Genomic DNA, 22,200 nt, shown 5'->3' with positions numbered 1-22,200 from the left:
GGCTGGTGATCCCAGTAGCCTTAGCCACCTCTCACAGGGCAGGAGCTGACACTACATGCCTGTGGAACAGCTGGGCTACGAGAAGCTGGGAAGGTGTGCAGTTAAAGAGAGGAAAAAGGGAAGAGTAACTAAAGTGAGCCTACTCCATTAAGGCAGGTGACCAGCAGAGGGGTTTTAACAAGCCGCTCCCCTGTCCATTGCTGTCCATACAAGACAGCTGTATCCTGCACCGGCCCCGCCCTGTGGACCCAGAGGCCAGAACTGCTTTTCAAGATGCTGCATGGCTAGGATGGCCTGGGGTTGAATAGTGACCGCTGTCCTTGGCCAGATTGACAAGAGAGTTTCCTTGAAGTCTCAAACTTCTGGTTAATTACATGAATTGGTAACCATAACCAGGGGGTATATTGATGTAAAGAGTCACATATCTTGATGGCATTTGCAGTATCATTATTTTCTATTGGGAATTATGCATCTCCATCTCTATCATTTCTAGATTTCTGATGTTCCTGAAAGAAATTTGTTCCTTTATGCCTTTTTTCCTTCCTTCCTTCCTTCCTTCCTCTCTTTCCTTCCCTTCCAACCCACCACCCCCCTTCCTCCCTTTCCCTCATGGCTTGTGGGATCTTAATTCCTCAACCAGAGATTGAACCCCCGGCTGCAGCAATGAAAGCACCAAGTCCTGAGTCCTGAGAATTATTTAAATATGACTTTTTACCCTCTAGAATTCCTGCTCGGTAGTTATCCCTTTCTAAACCCCTCACTATGCAGAGCTTCCCACATACACTGCATGAGATACAGATATTGGTCTCTCCCTTACTCACGTCTCTTTTTTCTTAGTTTCTCATCAATCCTTTCTTAAACTTTGAAACCTTAAATTTATGTTCTCCGTTTTTCTTCCCTTCGCTGTTAATTAGGCTTTTGTGCCACAAGCATATGTTATTGTTTGTTATCTAGGCATCTGGGCCAGATTCACAGCTTTTAAAAATATGACTACTCTCTTGGAGGATGGATACTGTAAAGAACAGATGACCTTAATAATTATTTTTTTCTTTTCAGACCAAAACTAAAGACCAAAACCATCTTGATAAAGATGTGGCTATACAAGAATTTAACTTAGAAAAGGTAGGTGTTTTGAAATTATTTTTTCAGCTTTTAATACCAAAAATGCATGTGTTTCTATGTTGTCCAATGGTCAGGGAACGGTGACGTAGGGCACACTGCATTTACTGGGTTGAACATTGTGTAGTTGTTTAAAACACGCTGGTTTTATGATTATAGTGTCTATGATATAGTGGTAGGAAAAACAGGGATGTTTGTGTTCTCTGGTTGTAACTTGGTTTTAAAAATGTGTGAGAAGGGGGGCGGTCCTAAGATGGCAGAGGAATAGGACGGGGAGACCACTTTCTCCCCCACAAATTCATTGAAAGATCATTTGAATGCTGAGCAAATACCACAAAACAACTTCTGAACGCTGGCGGAGGACACCAGGCACCCCGAAAGGCAGCCCATTGTCTTCAAAAGGAGGTAGGACAAAATATAAAAGATAAAAAGAGAGACAAAAGAGTTAGGGATGGAGACCTGTCCCAGGGAGGGAGTTGTAAGGGAAGATGTTTCCAAACACCCGTAAACCCTCTCACCTGCGGGTCTGTGGGGAGTTTTGGAATCTCAGAGGACAACATAACCGGGAGGAAAAAATAAATAAAACTCACAGATGACGCGCCTAACTGCAATTCCCAGTGGAGAGGTAGCCCAGACGCTCCTGTCTGCCACCAGCAAGCGGGGGCTAACAGGGAGGCGTGGGCTGCATTGCTTAGGGTAAGGTCCGGGCCTGAATGCCCTGAGGGCAATCTGAGGGAGCTGATGTGAGACAGCAGCCCAAACTGTGGGATAGCCAGAGAGAGAAAGAGGAAAATAAAAAAGAGGAAAGAGAGAGAGAACTTTCCTGCGAGAAGCTCTAACCTAAGGCACTGCCAGACCCACTCACAGAACAAAGGACTGAATGAATACCAGAGGAGAGCTAGCCAGCTGCGGACTGGCCCATCCTCCGCAGGAGGCAGGAATGCAGGCAGGCAACAGCCAAAGCTGGAAAGGGGCAAACTCGGCCCCAAGAGACCGCATCCTCTACCAAACTGCAAGCAGGCTCCCAGTTGCTAACCAATTCTTCCTGGGATCCTAGATGGTTGACATCCACCAGGAGGGTCACAGACAGAGATTAGCTCCTCAGAGGAGACACATGGCACACCTGAGATGGCACTCCCGAGTTGCTGGGACCAGGGAGGTGATAAGATGCACCCCTACCTGGGGCGCTCTCCAAGCACCTTGTCGCCTGAGCTGCTAGGACCTTGGAAGGGCACAAAACGCAGGCCCAACTAAGTCTGTGCCCTTGTGGAGTACCTGAGAACATGAACCTGATCGGCTTATACCTGGAAAGTGCACACATCCCAGGGCCTGCCTTAGATGGTTCTCCAGCAGAACAACCTGGAGCCTGAGCAGTATAGACCAGGAAAGCACACATGCTGTGAGCAGGGGCAAACCCAGTGTGGCCCAGACACCGCAAACACTCCCCACATGCACCAGTGATATTTGTTTGCAGTGTTCCTCCCTCCCCACAGCACAACTGAACAAGTGAGCCTAAATAAATGACCACCTTCGCCCCCTTGTGTCAAGGCGGAAGTTAGATACTGAAGAGACTTGTAAACAGAGGAAGCCAAAATAAACGAAGAAGAGGGAACCGCTTTGGAAGTGACAGGTGCAACAGATTAAAACCCTGTTAGCATTGACTACAGGAGAAGGCGATGGCACCCCACTCCAGAACTCTTGCCTGGAAAATCCCATGTACAGAGGAGCCTGGTAGGCTGCAGTCCATGGGGTCGAGAAGAGTCCAACACGACTGATCGACTTCACTTTCACTTTCCACTTTCATGCATTGGAGAAGGAAATGGGAACCCACTCCAGTGTTCTTGCCTGGAGAATCCCAGGGATGGGGGAGCCTTGTGGGCTGCCATCTATGGGGTCGCACAGAGTTGGACACGACTGAAGCAACTTAGCAGCAGCAGCAGCAGCATTGGCTACATTAGAAGGGGCCTGTAGACCTTGAGAAGAAGTATATGCTGGAACTGAGCTGACCCCACATTGCCCTCAACAACTCCAGAGAAATTCCTATATATATTTTTCTATTATCACTTACAATTTTTAAAAAAAATTTTAAGTTCTTTATTACTCCTTTAATTTTCATTTTTAAAACCTACTCTTACTTTGCGAAAAAAAAGACCCTATTTTTTTTTAAGACCCTATTTTTAAAGCAAATTTCATGTATTTTTTATAACCTTTGCGACTTTGTTTTGTTTTTTTAATATCATATTACCTCTACTCTAGATTTTTAATCTTTGCTTTTTTGGTATTTGTTATCAATTCTGTACCTTAAAGAATCCAATCTTCAGTACCCATTTTTACTTAGGAGTGTGATTAGTGGCTTGAGTGCTCTCTCCCCTTTTGACTCCTTTTTCTCCCCCAGGTCACCTCTATCTCCTCCCTCCCACTTCTCTTCTCTGCTTAACTCTTGTGAATCTCTTTGGGTGTCCCAGGTGTGGAGAACACTTAGGGAACTGATCACAAGCTAGATTGGTCTCTCTCCTTTTGACTCCCCCTCTTCTCTTCCTGGTCACCTCTATCTCCCTCCTCCCTCTTCTCTTCTCCATGTAACTCTGTGAACCTCTCTGGGTGTCCCTCACTGTGGAGAATCTTTTCACCATTAATCTAGATGTTTGATCATCAGTGCTGTATAGACGGAGAAGTCTTGAGGCTACTGTAAGAATAAGACTGAAAGCCAGAGGCAGGAGGCTTAAATCCAAAACTTGAGAACATCAGAAAACTCCTGACTCCAGGGAACATTAATCAACAAGAGCTCATCCAAAAGCCTTGATACCTACACTGAAACCAAGCTCCACCCAAGAGCCAACAAGTTTCAGAACAAGACTTACCAAGCTAATTCTCCAACAACCCAGGAACATAAACCTGAGCACAAAAATACAGGTGGCCAAAAGTCACACCAAACTCATAGACACCTCAAAACTCACTACTGGAAACATCATTGCACTCCAGAGAGAAGAGATCCAGCTCCACCCACCAGAACACCAGCGCAAGCTTCCCTAACCAGGAAACCTTGACAAGCCACTCGTCCAACCCCACCCACAGGGAGGATCCTCCACAATAAAGAGGAGCCACAAACTTAAGCATACAGAAAGGCCACCCCAAACACAGCAACCTAAACAAGATGAGAAGGCAGAGAAATATTCAGCAGGTAAAGGAACATGATAAAAGCCCATCAAACCAAACAAAAGAGGAGGAAGAGATAGGGAGCCTACCTGAAAAAAAATTCAGAATAATGATAGTAAAAATGATCCAAAATCTTGAAAACAAAATGGAGTTACAGATAAATAGTCTGGAGACAAGGATTGAGAAGATGCAAGAAACATTTAACAAGGACCTAGAAGAAATAAAAAAGAGTCAAATCAATAATGAATAATGCAATAACAGATCAAAAGCTCTCTGGAGGGAGCCAACAGTAGAATAACTGAGGCAGAAGATAGGATAAGTGAGGTGGAAGATAGAATGGTGGAAATAAACAAAGCAGAGAGGAAAAAAGAAAAAAGAATTAAATGAGGACAACCTCAGAGACCTCTGGACAATGTTAAACGCCCCAACATTTGAATCATAGGAGTTCCAGAAGAAGACAAAAAGAAAGGCCATGAGAAAATACGTGAGGAGATAATAGTCAAAAACTTCCCTAAAATGGGAAAGGAAATAGCCACCCAAGTTCAAGAAACCCAGAGAATTCCAAACAGGATAAACCCAAGGCGAAACACCCCAAGACACATATTAATCAAATTAACGAGGATCAAACACAACAAATATTAAAAGCAGCAAGGCAAAAACAACAAATAACTCACAAGGGGATCCCTATAAGGATAACAACAGCTGGTCATTCAACAGAAACTCCTCAAGCCAGGAGGGAATGGCAGGACGTACTTAAAATGATGAAAGAGAAAAACCTACAGCCCAGATTACTGTACCCAGCAAGGATCTCATTCACATATGAAGGAGAAATCAAAAGCTTTACAGACAAGCAAAAGCTGAGAGAATTCAGCACCACCACATTAGCTCTTCAACAAATGCCAAAAGATCTTCTCTAGACAGGAAATACAGAAAAGGTTTATAAATTCAAACCCCAAACAACAAAGTAAATGGCAATGGGATCATATTTATCAATAATTACCTTAAATGTAAATGGATTGAATGCCCCAACCAAAAGACAAAGACTGGCTGAATGGATACAAAAGCAAGACCCCTATATATGTTGTCTACAAGAGACCCACCTCGAAACAAGGGACATGTACAGACTGAAAGTGAAGGGCTGGAAAAAGATATTTCATGCAAATTTGGAGACCAGAAGAAACCAGGAGTAGCAATACTCATATCAGATAAAATAGACTTTGAAATATAGGCCGTGAAAAGAGACAAAGAAGGACATTACATAATGATCAAAGGATCAATCCAAGAAGATATAACAGTTATAAACATATATGCACCCAACATAGGAGCACAATAATATGTAAGGGAAATGCTAAGAAGTATGAAAGGGGAAATTAACAGTAACACAATAACAGTGGGAGACTTTAATACCCTCCAGTACTTTGACCACCTCATGCGAAGAGTTGACTCATTGGAAAAGACTCTGATGCTGGGAGGGATTGGGGGCAGGAGGAGAAGGGGACGACAGAGGATGAGATGGCTGGATGGCATCACTGACTCGATGGACTTGAGTCTGGGTGAACTCCGGGAGTTGGTGATGGACAGGGAGGCTTGGCGTGCTGCGATTCATGGGGTCGCAAAGAGTCAGACACGACTCAGCGACTGAACTGACTGACACCTATGGATAGACCAACTAAACAGAAAATTAGCAAGGAAATACAAACTTTAAATGATACAATAGACCAGTTAGACCTAACTGATATCTATAGGACATTTCACCCAAAACAATGAACTTCACCTTTTTCTCAAGGGCACATGGAACCTTCTCCATGATAGATCACATCCTGGGCCATAAATCTAGCCTTGGTAAATTCAAAAAAATTGAAATCAGTCCAAGCATCTTTCCTGATCACAATGCGTAGGATTAGATCTCAATTACAGGAGAAAAACTATTAAAAACTCCAACACATGGAGGCTGAACAACACGCTTCTGAATAACCAACAAATCACAGAAGAAATCAAAAAAGAAATCAAAATATGCATAGAAACAAATGAAAATGAAAACACAACAACCCAAAACCTGTGGGACACTGTAAAAGCAGTGCTAAGGGGAAGGTTCATAGCACTACAGGCATACCTCAAGAAACAAGAAAAAAGTAAAAAAAAAAACAAAAAACCTAACTCTACACCTAAAGCAACTAGAAAAGGAAGAAATGAAGAACCCCAGGGTTAGTATAAGGAAAGAAATCTTAAAAATTAGGGCAGAAATAAATGCAAAAGAAACAACGGAGACCATATCAAAAAGCAACAAAGACAAAAGCTTGTTCTTTGAGAGGATAAATAAAATTGACAGACCATTAGCCAGACTCATCAAGAAACAAAGGGAGAAAAATCAAATCAATAACATTAGAAATGAAAATGGAGAGATCACAACAGACAACACAGAAATACAAAGGATCATAAGAGACTACTATCAGCAATTACATGCCAATAAAATGGACAACGTGGAAGAAATGGACATATTCTTAGAAAAGTACAACTTTCCAAAACTGAGCCAGGAAGAAATAGAAAATCTTAACAGACCCATCACAAGCACGGAAATTGAAACTGTAATCAGAAATCTTCCAGCAAACAAAAGCCCAGGTCCAGATGGCTTCACAGCTGAATTCTACCAAAAATTTAGAGACAAGATAACACCTATCCTACTCAAACTCTTCCAGAAAATTGCAGAGGAAGGTAAACTTCCAAACTCATTCTATGAGGCCACCATCACCCTAATACCAAAACCTGACAAAGATGCCACACAAAAAAGAAAACTACAGGCCAGTATCACTGATGAACATAGATACGAAAATCCTTAATAAAATTCTAGCAAACGGAATCCAACAACATATTAAAAAGATCATATATCATGACCAAGTGGGCCTTATCCCAGGGATGCAAGGATTCTTCAATATTCGCAAATTAATCAATGTGATACACCACATTAACAAATTGAAAGATAAAAACCATATGATTATCTCAATAGATGGGAGAGAAAGCTTTTGACAAAATTGAACATCCATTTATGATAAAAACCCTCCAGAATGCAGGCATAGAAGGAACATACTTCAACATAATAAAAGCCATATTTGATAAACCCACAGCAAACATTATCCTCAATGGTGAAAAGTTGAACACATTTCCCCTAAAGTCAGGAACAAGACAAGGGTGCCCACTCTCACTGCTGCTATTCAACATAGTTTTGGAAGTTTTAGCCACAGCAATCAGAGAAGAAAAAGAAAGAAAAGGAATCCAGATTGGAAAAGAAGAAGTAAAACTCTCACTGTTTGCAGATGATGTGATCCTCTACATAGAAAACCCTAAAGACTCCACCAGAAAATTACTAGAGCTAATCAATTAATAAAGTTGCAAGATATAAAATTAACACACAGAAATCCCTTGCATTCCTATATACTAACAATGAGAAAACAGAGAAATTAAGGAAACAATTTCATTCACCATTGCAAAGAAAAGAATCAAATACTTAGGAATAAATCTACCTAAAGAAACAGAAGACCTATATATAGAAAACTATAAAACACTAATGAAAGAAATCAAAGAGGACGCAAATAGATGGAGAAATATACCATGTTTGTGGATCGGAAGAATCAATATAGTGAAAATGAGTATACTACCCATAGCAATCTATAGATTCAGTGCAATCCCTATCAAGCTACCCATGGTATTTCTCAGAACTAGAACAAATAATTTCACAATTTGTATGGAAATACAAAAAACCTCGAATAGCCAAAGCAGTCTTGAGAAAGAAGAATGGAACTCGAAGAATCAACCTGCCTGACTTCAGGCTATACTACAAAGCTACAGTCAACAAGACAGTATGGTACTGGCACAAAGACAGAAACATAGATCAATGGAACAAAATAGAAAGCCCAGAGATAAATCCATGCACCTATGGACACCTTATCTTTGACGAAGGAGGAAAGAATACACAATTGAGAAAAGAATCTCTTTAACAAGTGGGGCTGGGAAAACTGGTCAACCACTTGTAAAAGAATGAAACTAGAACACTTTCTAATACCATACACAGAAATAAACTCAAAATAGATTAAAGATCTAAACATAAGACCAGAAACTATAAAACTCTTAGAGGAAAACATAGGCAAAATGCTCTCTGATGTAAATCACAGCAGGATCCTCTATGATCCACCTCCCAGAGTATGGAAATAAAAAAAATAAACAAATGGGACCTAATTAAACTTAAAAGGTTTTGTACAATGAAGGAAACTATAAGCAAGGTGAAAAGACAGCCTTCAGAATGGGAGAAAATAATAGCAAATGAAGCAACTGACAATGAATTAATCTCAAAAATATACAAGAAGCTCATGCAGCTCAATACCAGAAAAATAAATGACCCAATCAAAAAATGGGCCAAAGAACTAAACAGACATTTCTCCAAAGAAGACATACAGATAGCTAACAAACACATGAAAAGATGCTCAACATCACTCATTATCAGAGAAATGCAAATCAAAACCACAATGAGGTACCATCTCACGCCAGTCACAATGGCTGCTATCAAAAAGTCTACAAACAATAAATGCTGGAGAGGATGTGGAGAAAAGGGAACCCTTTTACACTGTTGGTGGGAATGCAAACTAGTACAGCCACTATGGAGAACAGTGTGGAGATTCCTTAAAAAACTGGAAATAGAACTGCCATATGACCCAGCAATCCCACTGTTGGGCATACACACCGAGGAAACCCAAACTGAAAGAGACATGTGTACCCCAATGTTCATTGCAGCACTGTTTACAATAGCCAGGACATGGAAGCAACCTAGATGTTCATCAGCAGATGAATGGATAAGAAAGCTGTGGTACCTATACACGATGGAATATTACTCAGCCATTAAAAAGAATGCATTTGAATCAGTTCTAATGAGGTGGATGAAACTGGAGCCTATTGTACAGAGTGAAGTAAGCCAGAAACACCAATACCGTATATTAACACATACATATGGAATTTAGATAGATGATAATGATGACCCTATATGCGAGACAGCAAAAGAGACACAGATATAAAGAACAGACTTTTGGACTCTGTGGGAGAAGACGAGGGTGGGATGATTTGAGAGAATAGCATTGAAACATGTATATTATCATATTTGAAACAGATCGCCAGTCCAGGTTCAATGCATGAGACAGGGCTTGTGCACTGGGAAGACCCTGAGGGATAGGATGGGATGAGAGTGGGGGGAGGTTCAGAATTGGGAACACATGTACAACCATGGCTGATTCATGTGAATGTATGGCAAAAACCACTACAATATTGTAAAGTAATTGGCCTCCAATTAAAAAAAAATGTGTGAGAAAAAAGATAGGAAGTAGTTCAGCTGCCAAGAGTGGATATTGGTGTCTTTTTCTGTTTTACAATATGTTTTTTATATATAATGTATTTTTTTAAGTTGTTGTTTTTTTTAATGTATTTATTTATTTGGCTGCACTGAATCTTAATTGTGTTGTGTGGGATCTTTGGTTGTGGTGCACAGGCTATGGCGTGCTCAGGCTCATAGCTCCTTGGCCTGTGGGATTTTAGTTCCCTGACTAGGGATCAGACCCGTATCCCCTGCATTGCAAGGCAGATTTTTTAACCACTGCACCAGGGAAGTTCCAGCAATGTTTTTAAAGAAATGGACCTGTGTTTGAAGCTGCTGTGATAAAGGGTTTCTTGGTGTGAGTAGATATGTCTGGGGAGGTGCTTTGTTGCCTTTGCGGGTAACAGCTTGTTTTAGAGCACATCTAAAGCACCACATGGACTTCCCTGGTGGCTCAGATGGTAAAGCATCTGTCTAAAATGCGGGAGACCTGGGTTCGATCCCTGGGTCGGGAAGATTCCCTGGAGAAGGAAACAGCAACCCACTCCAGTACTCTTGCCTAGAAAATCCCATGGACGGAGGAGCTTGGTGCAGGCTACTGTCCATGGGGTTGCAAAGAGTTGGGCACGACTGAGCGACTTCACTTCACTTCACTTCAAAGCACCACAGAGCTCTGTGGGTCATCCTCATTTTATCACTGATTTGTATGCAGAGAAATCTCAGCTTTAGCTGCGTGCATTAAATGTGGGAGAATGGTGTGGGGAATTCATGAACCTTCATGAGAGCTCCACAAAGCTGCTTACCTGCCACCATGACAGAACTCTTACGCGGTGTAGCCAGCCACTGCAGGTCATAATAGCATTGGGGGTATAGTGCGTCATGTCTGATGGGCAGTACCCCTCCGGCTGTGTTCCCTTTGTGGAGTCTTTGGAAGGCACTTGGGTCTGACTGTGCTTTGTGTCTGCAGGCTCGCTTGGAAGTGCACCGGTTTGGGATCACAGGCTATGGAAAAGGAAAGGAGAGAGTCCTGGAACAGGAACGTGCCATTATGCTGGGTGCTCGGGTGAGTGGCTGCCTCTGCCTTCCACCCCCAGCTGGGTTACGGCAGAGGGGAACACCTGACCAAGGCAGGATGAGGGATGCTGGGAAGTGTTTGCAAGATAAAAAATGATAAGTGTACTTTCTCGTTTCAGCCTCCGAAAAATAGTTATGTGAATTACAAGGTTTTGCAGGAGCACATCAAAGAAAAGAAGGCAGCAAAGGAAGAAGAAAAGAGAACGGTAGGTGTCATAGCCTCTCTATTAAACTAGAATGGAAAGATGGTGTCAGTCTGCCGCAGTGCAGCACTGGACCCCTCTGCTTGGAAAGCAGTCTAGGCAACAGCAAGCCTAGGGTTAAATAACCGTTCTGTCTACTTCTTTGAGTCAGCTGCATTTTGTGATACCAGCCACGTAATCTGACTCATTTACATGAAAGGTTTGCTTTGAAATGGCCGACTCCTGTTCAGGTACTTTGAGCTACTTTGATCCTTTTGCTATATCAAGTTGTTTCTTTTGCCTTTTGTGTTGTATAGAACATATGGACTTATGACAAACCACAAGGGTATGTGGATGTTATGTTCCCTCCCTTTTGCTTAAAATGGAAGGTTTGACCTTTCTGCTGTTCATTTTCTCTGAATGGCCTTTCACAGTCTTGAAAGGGTTTTAGGATGAAACTTTGAATCAGTTACGTTTAATGTGCCTACCTGAAAAAATATTAAAAATAAATGGTATCTCTGTGGCTTTTGGTGACAGATCTCTTGCCTTTTTTTGAATCTCCATTATCCATTATGGATACATATTTTTTCTTTGATTCTGAAATCAGGCCAAGGACACAGATATTTTCAAGAAAAAGAAGAGGAAAGGGCAGGAAGACAGGTAAGTGATAGTTAGGCACTGGGGTGGAATGATTTGGATAAACCTTTTGGTTAGTTCTGAAGGTGATACCTTGAATGGATGTGGTGTTTCTAGCCTGGTGCAGCGCTGCCCTATCTTTTATCCTAAATCAGGCCCTTGAGGGGGGAATACAGGATTTAGTGAATTGTCCAAGATGAGGTGACTCCCTCAGAATTGAATAAGGAACCTGTTTTCAAGCACCAGACATGTGCAGTGACTGATGGAAAAGCTGGGACTGAAGTTTCCAACAAGACCTCTGTTCCCTCCTAAGAGAGGTACTGCTGGTTCAGCATGACTGGCCGGGGTCTGTGCTGCCTGCCTGTCCACAGCCACACGAGGGAGAGCACTGGGGTTTGAGTAGTAGAACCTTGATTTTCTGCCATTCTGCTTATTTCTTAGCTTTCATTCAAGTACCTCTTTCTCTCTTCTGAAATTACTGTTTCAAAATCTACTTTTGTCTACAGCTGGAAGCTGATCAGTTGTTTCTGGCTGTGTGGTCTGTCTTCTGTGTGCTGGGCACATAGATGTGGGGGGTACAGCCATGAGCACATTGAGGGTCTCTGCCCTGGAGGAGCTTACATTTTAGGGCGGGAGACACATTAAAACCTATAAACAGATATATAGGGCTTGTCAAGTCTGGGCAGGCTTCGTGAAAGTGTTAGTCTCTCAGCTGTGTCGATTCTTTGCAGACCCCATGGACTGTAGTCCACCAGACTCTTCTGTCCATGGGATTCTCCAGGCAAGAATACTGGAATGGGTTGCCATGCCCTCTTCCAGGGGATCTTCCCAACCAGGGATCGAACCCAGTTGCAAGCAGATTCTTTACCATCTGAGCCACCAGGGAAGCTGGCAGTCTTAGTGAGGAGGTTGAAGTTTAGCACAGTATGAGGGAATGTCACTGAGGGTGGACTGGTGTGTTGTTCTAAGGAAGCCATATCTGAGTCTTGAGAACTGAATAAAGAGGAAGATCTGGAAAGACCTGGTAGCAGATTATTCAGGGTAGAAGAAGCCAGTGGAAAGGCCCTGAGGCAGGAGGCAGTTCAGGGACCGCAGGAAGGAGGTGGTACTACATTGGGTCGGGGGCCATGCCTGGGAAGAGCTGAGAGTTCACAGGAGCAGACCCAGGTGGCCTGGTTGTGGTGCTGGAATCATTTGTTTAAAGCTTGATTATAGTAATTTTCTCTCACTTTAAATGTAGGAAATCAAAAAAGAAGAAGTCTGCTCCAAGTATTTTGTCAAGTGGACAGATTGGACAGGTTGGAAAATTCAAAAATGGGACATTGATTCTGAGCCAAGTTGATATCAAGAAAATAAATTCTTCCAGAGTGGCTAAATGACGTTATTTTATAAAATAGAGGAATGGGAAAGTGCCAAATGGACCGAAACTGGACCCCTACAAGACTTCCAGATTATTCTTATTTATTTTGTATTTCACAGACTTTTTTATCTTAAGGAAAAGAAATAATTAATTTCTAGCTGCTGAAGTATCTGTCTTTTTATGATAACCACATTGGGCCAACTGCAACGTGAATCTGAAGTCGAATTGTTGAGAAGAATGTTTAAAATTCTTCAGCGAGGTTCACTCAAGTTTCACTTTCACTGGTGCCTTGTGCGTTTACTTGTAGATATTTCATAATTTTACAGATTTGTAGATGCTAATAATTAGCTTAAAATTGGTTTATAATTTTCTAAAAATGTTTAATCATGAAAGAATTAAGAATGTGATAATTTGTCAGTTGTTTTGTGGGAAAAGCAGTTTACATTTTCAGCCTACCTAAGGTGTATAAAATCTACTTTGTAAGAAGCTGTATAAATAAAACACAACTTTTTGATAAAAATGAACATGACTATTAAAAAACACAACCAATAAGTTAAATGTTATCTCCTTCAGAGTCATCCCTTGGGGCAGCCATACACATATGCTTGAATAGTACTGCCCTTATTGAGTGTATTGGAACTTCCTAAAGCTTGTGACACTTAAAAAAGAGGTCTTCATTTTTGGCTGTTTTTTTTCCCCCCACTGTCCAAAAATTCAGATCTAAACCTAATAAATAATAAAGTTTTGGGGAAAACAGAGGGGTACTTTTCACCACTGGCTGACTCTCTTAAGTGACTCATAAGTTGACTTGGAAGGCATTTACATTGTTCAAAATATATTTTCAATTGAGGCAAAATTGGAAATGTTTTGTTAAACACTGGAAGTATTTTTTTTTTTTCTGGTTTATTTTGAAAGGCAGTCTTCATTAGGGTCTATATTTTGGTGGATTTATTTTAATTAGTTCATTTTGGGCTGAGCTGAGTCTTCTGTCCCTGCATTGTTGCCTGTAGGCTGCTCTCTGGTTGCGGTACAAGGGTTTCTCAGTTGTGCTGGCTTCCTGTTGCAGAGCATGGGCTCTAGGTGCATGGGTTCAATAGTTATGGAGTACAGTCTTAGTTGTTCTACTGCGTATGGGATCTTCCCGGACCAGGGATGGAACCATTGGCAGGTGGATTCCTAACCACTAAGACCACCAGTGAAGTCCTTGGTAGTTAAATGTTTTTATTTTTCTTTTTTCTTTTTTTTTTTTTAAGAAAGTGTGAAACAGTTGTGTCCGACTCTTTGCGACCCCATGGACTGTAGCCCACCAGGCTCCTCCGTCCATGGGATTTTCCAGGCAAGAGTGCTGGAGTGGGTTGCCATTTCCTTCTCCAGGGGATCTTCCCGGCCCAGGGATCGAACCTGGGTCTCCCTCATTGCAGGTGGATGCTTTACTGACTGAGCTACCAGGGAAGCCCACCAAACATGACAAAGCCCTAGGAAAAATCTGAGGAGCTGGAAATGACCTACTGGAGTGGGTACCCGGTCAGTTTAACTCCTTTTCTTATTGATAGGGAGCCAGGAAACCCAGCAGTCCCACCTCACCCCACCTCCCATGAGCCTTTGTGGCTCAGATAACTCAGCACTTGGCCCAACTCTCGACCAGAGTCCCAGGCTAGTCAGTTCTGGAAAAGCATGCAAGCTCCTAGTGTAAACTGCTTTCCTTGTTTCTTGTTTCACCTTTTAATTTATGGAGTAAATACAGAGGAGCCATGTAACCACTGGGTGCTCTGGAAATAGTCAGGTCTAAGGGTGACAGGCAAGCCTGCATGATCAGGACTGATGGTCACGTGTAAGACCATGCTGCTTATTTCCCCATTCAGGAGGCTTCCTCCAGCAAGGCTAGCAGCAGAGAGAAGTGACAGTGGAGAGCAGTGCTGCCATGGAAGGAGCCCGCGCTTGGGGGGAGCTTAAGTGCTTCCTTGCTATGTCTTGCATACTCAGCGCCCTTCCCCCTTCACAGGGCGTCTCCCTGACCATGGATACACCTGGGTGGATCGGTCCTGGTGCCATACAACACTACCACCTGCCCTTAATCCCAGGCACCCCCTTAGGGAATTCTTGATTCCCGTCCCCACAGCGCTTGGCCTTGTGGACAAAGAAGAAAGTAGAGAGCACAGCTGTGTTTCACTAAACCAAGGCTCTTGCCCGGGCAACAGTAGGCACCAGCTTGCAGAGGTAACTGACCCTGACCGGCAAGTGGAGGCAGGGCTACAGTCACCCAGGGGGCAGGGAGGAGTCTGTTCCCAGGTGGTTACCCAGACGTCTCCGGTGCTCCGTGTCCCGTGTCGGTGGTAAATTGACAAGTGCGGGAACCCTGGACAGAGAAGGGCCTTGGCAACCTGAAGCTCAGGTCTTCCACACCCCGCCCCCCAGGGGATGGAGTCTGGATCAGGGATGCTGGGGTGGGGGGGTTGATGGAGTCCAGGCAAATGGTGAGGGTCTGTGCAGCTCCAGGACCAGCCAGCCTGGCTTGTCTCAGCTTCCCTCTCTGTGAGTCTGGAGGAGCCTCTCCCTAAACTTGAGGGGAAACCTGTGTGTGGCACAGGGCGTGGACTGGTGGGCCCTGCCATGTCCCTGCAGACCCTCTGCCAAGAGCGCTGAGGTACCTGCTTCAGCAGTGAGCTCTTCTCAGGGATGCCCGCCCCCTGTAACGTCCCAGGCAGTGATGACTGACGTCCCAACACTGGGTAACTGAGCTGAATGGCCGAGGCCTTTGCTGGGTCTCCCTTGGCCAGATTCTGCTTCCTTCTCTTTGTGTTGATGCCAAGAGCTCCCTCTAAGAGATGTCCTGCCCTCTGCTCTCAGAGTCCACAACTGGCCCTGAAACCTGGCTAAACCACTTGGTGGTCCGGCAGGTGACAGAAGGCTGAGACCAGGTCGCCAGCTGTGGGAGCATGGGAGACAGCTGTTCTTGGGAAGCACAATTTGAGAAAAGACAGTTTTCAGTCAGACACCAGGCTCAGTCTGTGGGTGAAGGGGCTGGTCAGTCTCCTTCATCCTCCCAGGTCAATTAGGACATTTTCCCCAAATCCTAGTTAGCTTCCACTTGCAGCCCATGACCCACTTTTCATTCATGAATTTATCTCAACTATGTGTTAACTCTTACCAATTACTTGCGAAAATGAGTTTCATGAGCTGTTTGAGATGGTACCTTATAATTGAGAGTCATATGGTGCTAGTGGTAAAGAACCCACCTGCCAACGCAGGAGACAGAAGTGAGTTCGTTCCGTGGGTCAGGAAGATCCCCTGGAGAAGGGCAGGGCAACCCACTCTAGTATTCTTGCCTGGAGAATCCCATGGACAGAGGACCCTGGCAGGCTACAGTCCATGGGGTCACAAAGGGTCGGACCCGACTGAAGCGACTTAGCACACAGCATATTTACCTCATGATTTCCTGAGCATAATCACCTCATGATTTCCTGAGCACATTGACCTTGGGCCTCCCCGGGCCCCCACCCCATCCCACTGCAGCCTCTGCCCCATCCAGCTGGCACTTAGGCAACTTTGAAGAGAGGCAGACCTTGCTGCTGATCAGTAAGCACAGATCAGACCTTGTCTTTCAGCTGTTGGCAGTGTCAAAAGAATTTATTTCAAATCTGCTTAAGGTTGTGGTAAAACTCAAGTTTTCCAAAAGGCGATACACAAAGTCCAACCAACCCCCGAAGACCAGAAAGCACAGTGTTTGCAATTCAAAAAATACAAACGCTTGGCATACCAATACAAAAATTAGAAAAAAGTTGCATACCGTCCCCCCACCTCCCTCCTCCGGGTTTCCAGTGGAATGTGAACACCAACGGGACCAAGAGCTGCCACCCTATGGCAGCCGCTCCCGACAGACAGGGGCGCGGTGGGGGAGGAGCGGGGGAGGGGGAAAGCAGGGTAAAGACAGACAGGAAGACGGAGCTTCCGTCATCGACAGCTAAACAAGGACACGAAGCTTTTTGCTACTTTGAAAATTCCTTTGCCAACATTAAACACACATCTCTCATGCTTAATACAACAGCTGAGTGTGAAAGCAGCAATTCTACATCATGCATTTAATGTTTTCTGCTTTGCTCACTCTGCACTTCCTCTTGGTGCTGAGAAAACCCCGGGGCCTGGGACGTCCAGTCACCACTGAGGAGTTGGAAGGGCCCTTCCCTAGCTGCAGCCTCACCCAGGAAACACCCACTGTGCTCCTGTGTCCACAACTGCCAGCAGTCACTTTTCCAGACCCGAAGCCTGTCTTGGATTCTCTCCTTGGAGGCTTCCTGAGGTCCTAGTCTGGGGAGTGGCACCCAGGAGCTCTCTGGGTCTCCCAGCACCCGGGCCAGGCAGCCTTCCGCTCCTGTTGAGAGAAAGCAATGCCTCCTGGCTTAAAGACTTGGCTGCAGTCTCAGCTCCCAGCTACTCTGACTCGAGTCAACATCATTCATCAGGAAACCATTGAGCCCCACCCCCCACAGCAGATGGTGCAGGTGAGTCCCAACCCGTGTGGACACTGGGCCCCCCACCTTTTAGGCCAACCTGCCTTCCAGATGGTAGCTTGGTTGTATGCCTTCTCATGCTTAGATGTTGGTTTTCAAAACCATTCCTTCTGCGGAGATCTTTGAAAACAGGAGAAACATTGTCAGCTGAAGGTGCCCTTAAAAGAGAGCTAAGATAACCGCAAAGGCAGGAAGGCGGTCACTCTTTCCATGTTTCAAGGCAGCTTCTGCAGGCAGATGCAGTGCTTCACACCGTGCCATCAAAGCAGGCCATTCTGAGAACAGGAGCGCTTGTCCTGTCTCCTCCGTGCTCAGGTGAATCTGGTTTTACGCACTCCTGGCCAGGCAGCTGTGTAATCAACATGTGCTCCTGGATGGAAGACATGTCAGACGAGGCTCAGGAAAGTCACCGCGCAGGCTCTGTCCTCCAAGTGTGAACCGTTGGCCTGGACTCAGTAGATGCAAGTCTCCACTTTGTTCTTGAAGAAGCGTTAGTCTACGATCATCACAACACACCAGATGAGGTAGGTTAGTGTGACCGCGCCCACATGCAGGTGGGGAGACTGAGGCACAGAGAGACTGAAGAGGTTTGGCCCCACCCGTACTGGGTTGAAAGAGAGGCATTTCTGATGGCTGAGCCTGGCATTCTCCCCCAAACCCACTCTTCTCTGTTTTATAGTCCATTTAAAGTTCAAGCCGTGGATCAATGAATGTGACTGATGAATAGCCAGGAGCTCCTGGCTTGCTTGAGAAAGAAACACTGTGGTTTCCAGGATTTGCATAGGCCTTAAGTAGCTTCCTGATGATGCCTGATTTGATGTTTTCACCAGTTGAAGGCCACACACCTACTAAGACGTTCCTGTAGCTTCTAGTCAGAAGTGGGCTGGGAAGAATGTGGATGCAGAGTGTTGCTTTCTGGGAATGGTGGTGGGTTGGAGACCCTTCAGAAATACAAAGTGAGACCTGACGGGCTGGCTTCAGTGAGAGGCTCCCCCATTTTCCTGCCCTGTCCTTTCTGGCAGGACACTGCAGACTTGGGAAGGCCTGGTCATGGGTGTTAGGATGAAGCCCACAGGTTTGTGGTTCAGGCTTTCTGGGGACCACAGCATGGACGCCCCACACACCACTCTGCGTGTCGACCAATGACCAACTGCTAGCATAACCCAGTGGTTCTCAGCTGGGGAGTCCCCTGGGCATACTTGGCAATGTCTGTAGATCCTTTTAAAGCTTTTTTTTTTTTAATTAGTTTTTTTTAAAAATATATTTTATGATGTATTTTTGGCTGCACTGGGTCTTTGTTGCTGTGTGCGAACTTTCTCTGGCTGTAGCGAGTGGGGGCTGCTCTCTAGTTGTGGGGTGCAGGCTTCTCACTACACTGGCTTCTCGTTGCAGAGCATGGGTTCTAGGGTGTGTAGGCTTCTTGGGCTTAGTTGCCCTGCGGCATGTGGGATCTTCCCAGACCGGGGATTGAACCCGTGTCCCCTGCATTGGCAGGTGAATTCTTAACCACTGGACCACCAGGGAAGTCCTGTAGACACTTGTAGGTGTCACAGCTAACTTGGGGCACTACTGGCGTCCACTGAGGGGAGGTCAAGGATGCTTCTAAGCAGCCTATGGTGCATAGGACAGGCCCCCGCTGTGCCAAATGTCAAGAGTGCTGAGACTGAGAACTCCTGGCATCACCCACAGCCTTGCAATAGTTTTTCAGTGTTGACGTACTGAGTGCTTTGGAGTTTGTATGTGGATACGATACCTCACAGCCGGCAGCAGCTTCATCTATAAGCAACCTACTCACCTGTTCTGAAATGCGCCTTCTCCGGGGACTAAGCCTTTCAACTGAGGCTTGGATGCAAATATCCCTGGAAGAAGTACACACGGCTCCAGCATCCTGGTCCCTTCCTGAGAATGCTCTGGTAGGCAGAGGGCAGGGGCACCAGAGGGGCAGGGGTACCTGAGGGCGCTGTCGAAACGACAGAGTACGTATAGCGCTGAAGACTCATCCTGGACTATGTACAGTTTGATGGGTTTCAGGTTGGTTACTCTGTGCGGCAGGTGGGATCGTTATTTCCCCAAATAGGACAGAGCAGGAAAAGCGGCTGTGTGTGATGTCTTACCTTGCTTTAAATTAGGAGCTTGGGTGCTATGCAGTGAGATGCTATTGGATAAATTTTAAGGAGATTAATTCTAAAAGGAAAGGCATACACTTTGACCAAACCTGCTCACTAGCAAAGAACAAACTGCAGATCTATGTGGCTGGGGCATTATTTACAATGAAATGGAACTTGACATCTTAAATTAGTTTGAATGCCTTTCTCACTGAAACTGCTCAATAGACAAACACCAAGTTATCCTTCAACCAAAGCATCATCTTGATACCACCTTATGTACAGAGATGACACCATGTTGTAAAGGAAAGGGAATCTGATGGCAGATGAGAACCCCTGCAGTAGCTCTGAACCCCAGGCTTCTTGAGAGCATAACACAAACCATGAGTTGTTGTTGAGTCCCTCCTTCATTCTGTTGGTCCCTCAAGAACATGTGGACCTGCCTTCTCCCTGTGGTCCATTCTTGCTTCTAGAAGTTGTTTTGTGCTGAGGACAGGAGAGTGGCTGTCGGACCACCTGAGCGGTGCTCGGTTTCAGCTGTATTGCTTCTGGCCCCGGAGGAGCTGGGAAAGGCAGGTGCTCGCCTGCTCCTGCACTCACAGGGCCTTGGGGCCGCTGCTGCTGCTGGTGGGAAGGAAGTCATGTTATTCCTCAGGAGGCCTTCCTCCTCCCTTGCCCATCTCCCTCTGACCCAGATACTGCTCTCCCAAGGGTGCCACCAAGTGCAGGCTGATCCCAAGGAGCTCCTCCCCGAAGACGCAGAGCCTGGGTTGCAGGGTCACCCAGCTTCGATGATCCTGGGAGCTCCCAGCCTCTCACCCAGACTCCACTGAAAGGAGCCACTTCTATCGGGCCGTCTGTGGCCGCCTTCCCAGCCACACCTCACTCCCAGCTCACTGGGCTTTTCTTTCCCCAAAGATACTCCAGTGCCGATGCCTCTGGACCTGCCGGCCTCGGCTTCCTGCCCCGGGAAGGCAGGGGCTCCTCTGGGGCCTCCAGTCTTCAAGAACTTTCCCCACCCTCCACGTGGAGTCCCCCAGAACCGTGGCCCCGGAGTGAGATGAAAGGATGCTGGGGGCGGAGAAGAGACAGGCAGCTGCGAGGATGCGGATGCCGTGTGCGTCGCTTGCTGGGCTCTGGCTGGAGCTTTGCGGGGTGCGGGGCACCTCCGTGTGCCCTGGGAACCACCTGCTGGATGGAAAGGAGGAGGCTGGACCTCGACTGAGTGGGTGGCTGCTGGGACCTGGGCAGCAGGGGCTTAGACAGCACCAGAAGACTCCTGCAGACGTGGGCGGCCAGTCTTCCTGGCCACCTTGGTGGGCACAGTTGGGCTGGCAGTCTTCGTCTGGGAGCAGGGGCTTGAGGTAGGATTGTCACATCTGCTGAATAGAGGCTAGTAGGATCTGCACAGCACTGGCCGGGCTGACTCCGAAAGCAAGTGCAGCGTCTAAACGAGCAGGTAAGACCAAGTAGACACAGTCAGTGCCGGTTTACGGGCTAAGTTTTATAAAAATCCAAGCCAGCAAATAGACAAGTTACTCCTCGACCTCAAAAATAATGCTTGATAAAATATATTCTTTTAAAAAGGAGAGAGAAAGGCTTACTACCAGTTGGACAGGGAGGTGGCAGGCAACAAGGAAGAAGAGACGGGGAGGAGAGCAGAGGGGCGCAGCTGGGCTCAGACCCTGGAGCAGGCTCTTTTCGACAGGCGGACTCCAGGGAGAAGGTTAGCATTCCCAGCAGGGAGGGGCGGGCTCATCCCGGAGCCCACGGCAGCCACGTGGAGCCCTCACACCGAGGAATGGTGAAGGCCAGGAACACAGCAGCGTCCACTGTTTCCTGACTTCTGCAGAGTGCTGCCCGCCCCAGGGCACAGCCTCCCCTGCCATTGGGCCACTCCTTGTTATCACGATGCTGTCATGGTGGCCGTGGATGGTCTCAAGTGATGGTGGACTGAGTATAACAGGCTTCCCCAGGGCCTCATGTCTCAGGAATCTGAGAGCCTCACAGCTCAGAGGAGTAACTCGGGTTTGCAGCTAACTTCTGGGGGAGCCATCTCCTGAAAAAAGCCATCACCAGGTGGAGACTCAGCACACAGTGATTCAGATTCCAGGGTTTTGTGTTTAAGAACTGAGTGAATGAATTTTAGGAGACTGGTGTGTGTGGGCGCACGTGTGAGTGAGGGGGTGGGGAGGGGAGAGAGACTGGTTGATTAATGAAGGACCTAAGGAAACTGTTTGAAAAAGTTCTCAACAGTTCAATGGGAGCAGCAAAGAGCAAGATGAATAATTAACGTCCCTCTCTGTGCATCCTGGCTTCGTCTGCAAGTGGCGTAACACACTGAATATGCCAGAACTGAAAACCTGAAGGATGACACTTCCTGGCAGAGATGGGAGCCGGCACCCTTTGTTCTCTGAAGTGGTGCATCCAGCAAAGACTTGACACCAAGGATACAGGATTCCCGAGTGTCCCCTGACTCCTGCTCTCAGAATGCTCATCACAGGATCTGCTCTCCCCTTGCCCCCCCACCCCGCCCCCTGCAAAAGACAAGCATTGAAAATAGAAGGCAGGAAACCAAACAAAACCCCAGATACTTCCTCGCTGTCTTGACAAATGTCCTTCGTGTCTGTAATGCCCGGTGGAACGACAGGAAGCACCCATGTTCACCACCCTCTGTGGCCTCAGTGAGCATGGCCTGCAGACATTC

General features: G+C 45.9%; 1 protein-coding gene across 3 annotated transcripts in view; it reads left to right on the top strand.

Moving 5' to 3' along the window:
• C1H1orf131 (chromosome 1 C1orf131 homolog) overlaps nt 1–13,438 on the top strand; it is a 32,731-nt gene extending 19,293 nt beyond the window's left edge. For 2 of the 3 annotated variants that reach the window (XM_055588125.1, XM_055588126.1), the window contains 5 exons: nt 1,057–1,122; nt 10,596–10,691; nt 10,822–10,908; nt 11,492–11,544; nt 12,761–13,438. In XM_055588125.1, the coding sequence (XP_055444100.1) occupies nt 1,057–1,122; nt 10,596–10,691; nt 10,822–10,908; nt 11,492–11,544; nt 12,761–12,899 (441 nt within the window). In that variant the 3' untranslated portion in view covers nt 12,900–13,438. Of the gene's footprint in view, nt 1–1,056; nt 1,123–10,595; nt 10,692–10,821; nt 10,909–11,491; nt 11,545–11,760; nt 11,838–12,760 lie in introns of all 3 variants that reach the window. The other variant, XR_008716994.1, reaches the window with a different exon arrangement.
• Nucleotides 13,439–22,200: the final 8,762 nt, after the last annotated feature.

This window comes from Bubalus kerabau, chromosome 1, assembly GCF_029407905.1.
Source record: "Bubalus kerabau isolate K-KA32 ecotype Philippines breed swamp buffalo chromosome 1, PCC_UOA_SB_1v2, whole genome shotgun sequence".
Classification (NCBI taxonomy): Eukaryota; Metazoa; Chordata; class Mammalia; order Artiodactyla; family Bovidae; genus Bubalus; species Bubalus kerabau.
The sequence above is the reverse complement of the archived record's forward strand: the minus strand, read 5'-3'. Positions and strand labels throughout refer to the sequence as shown.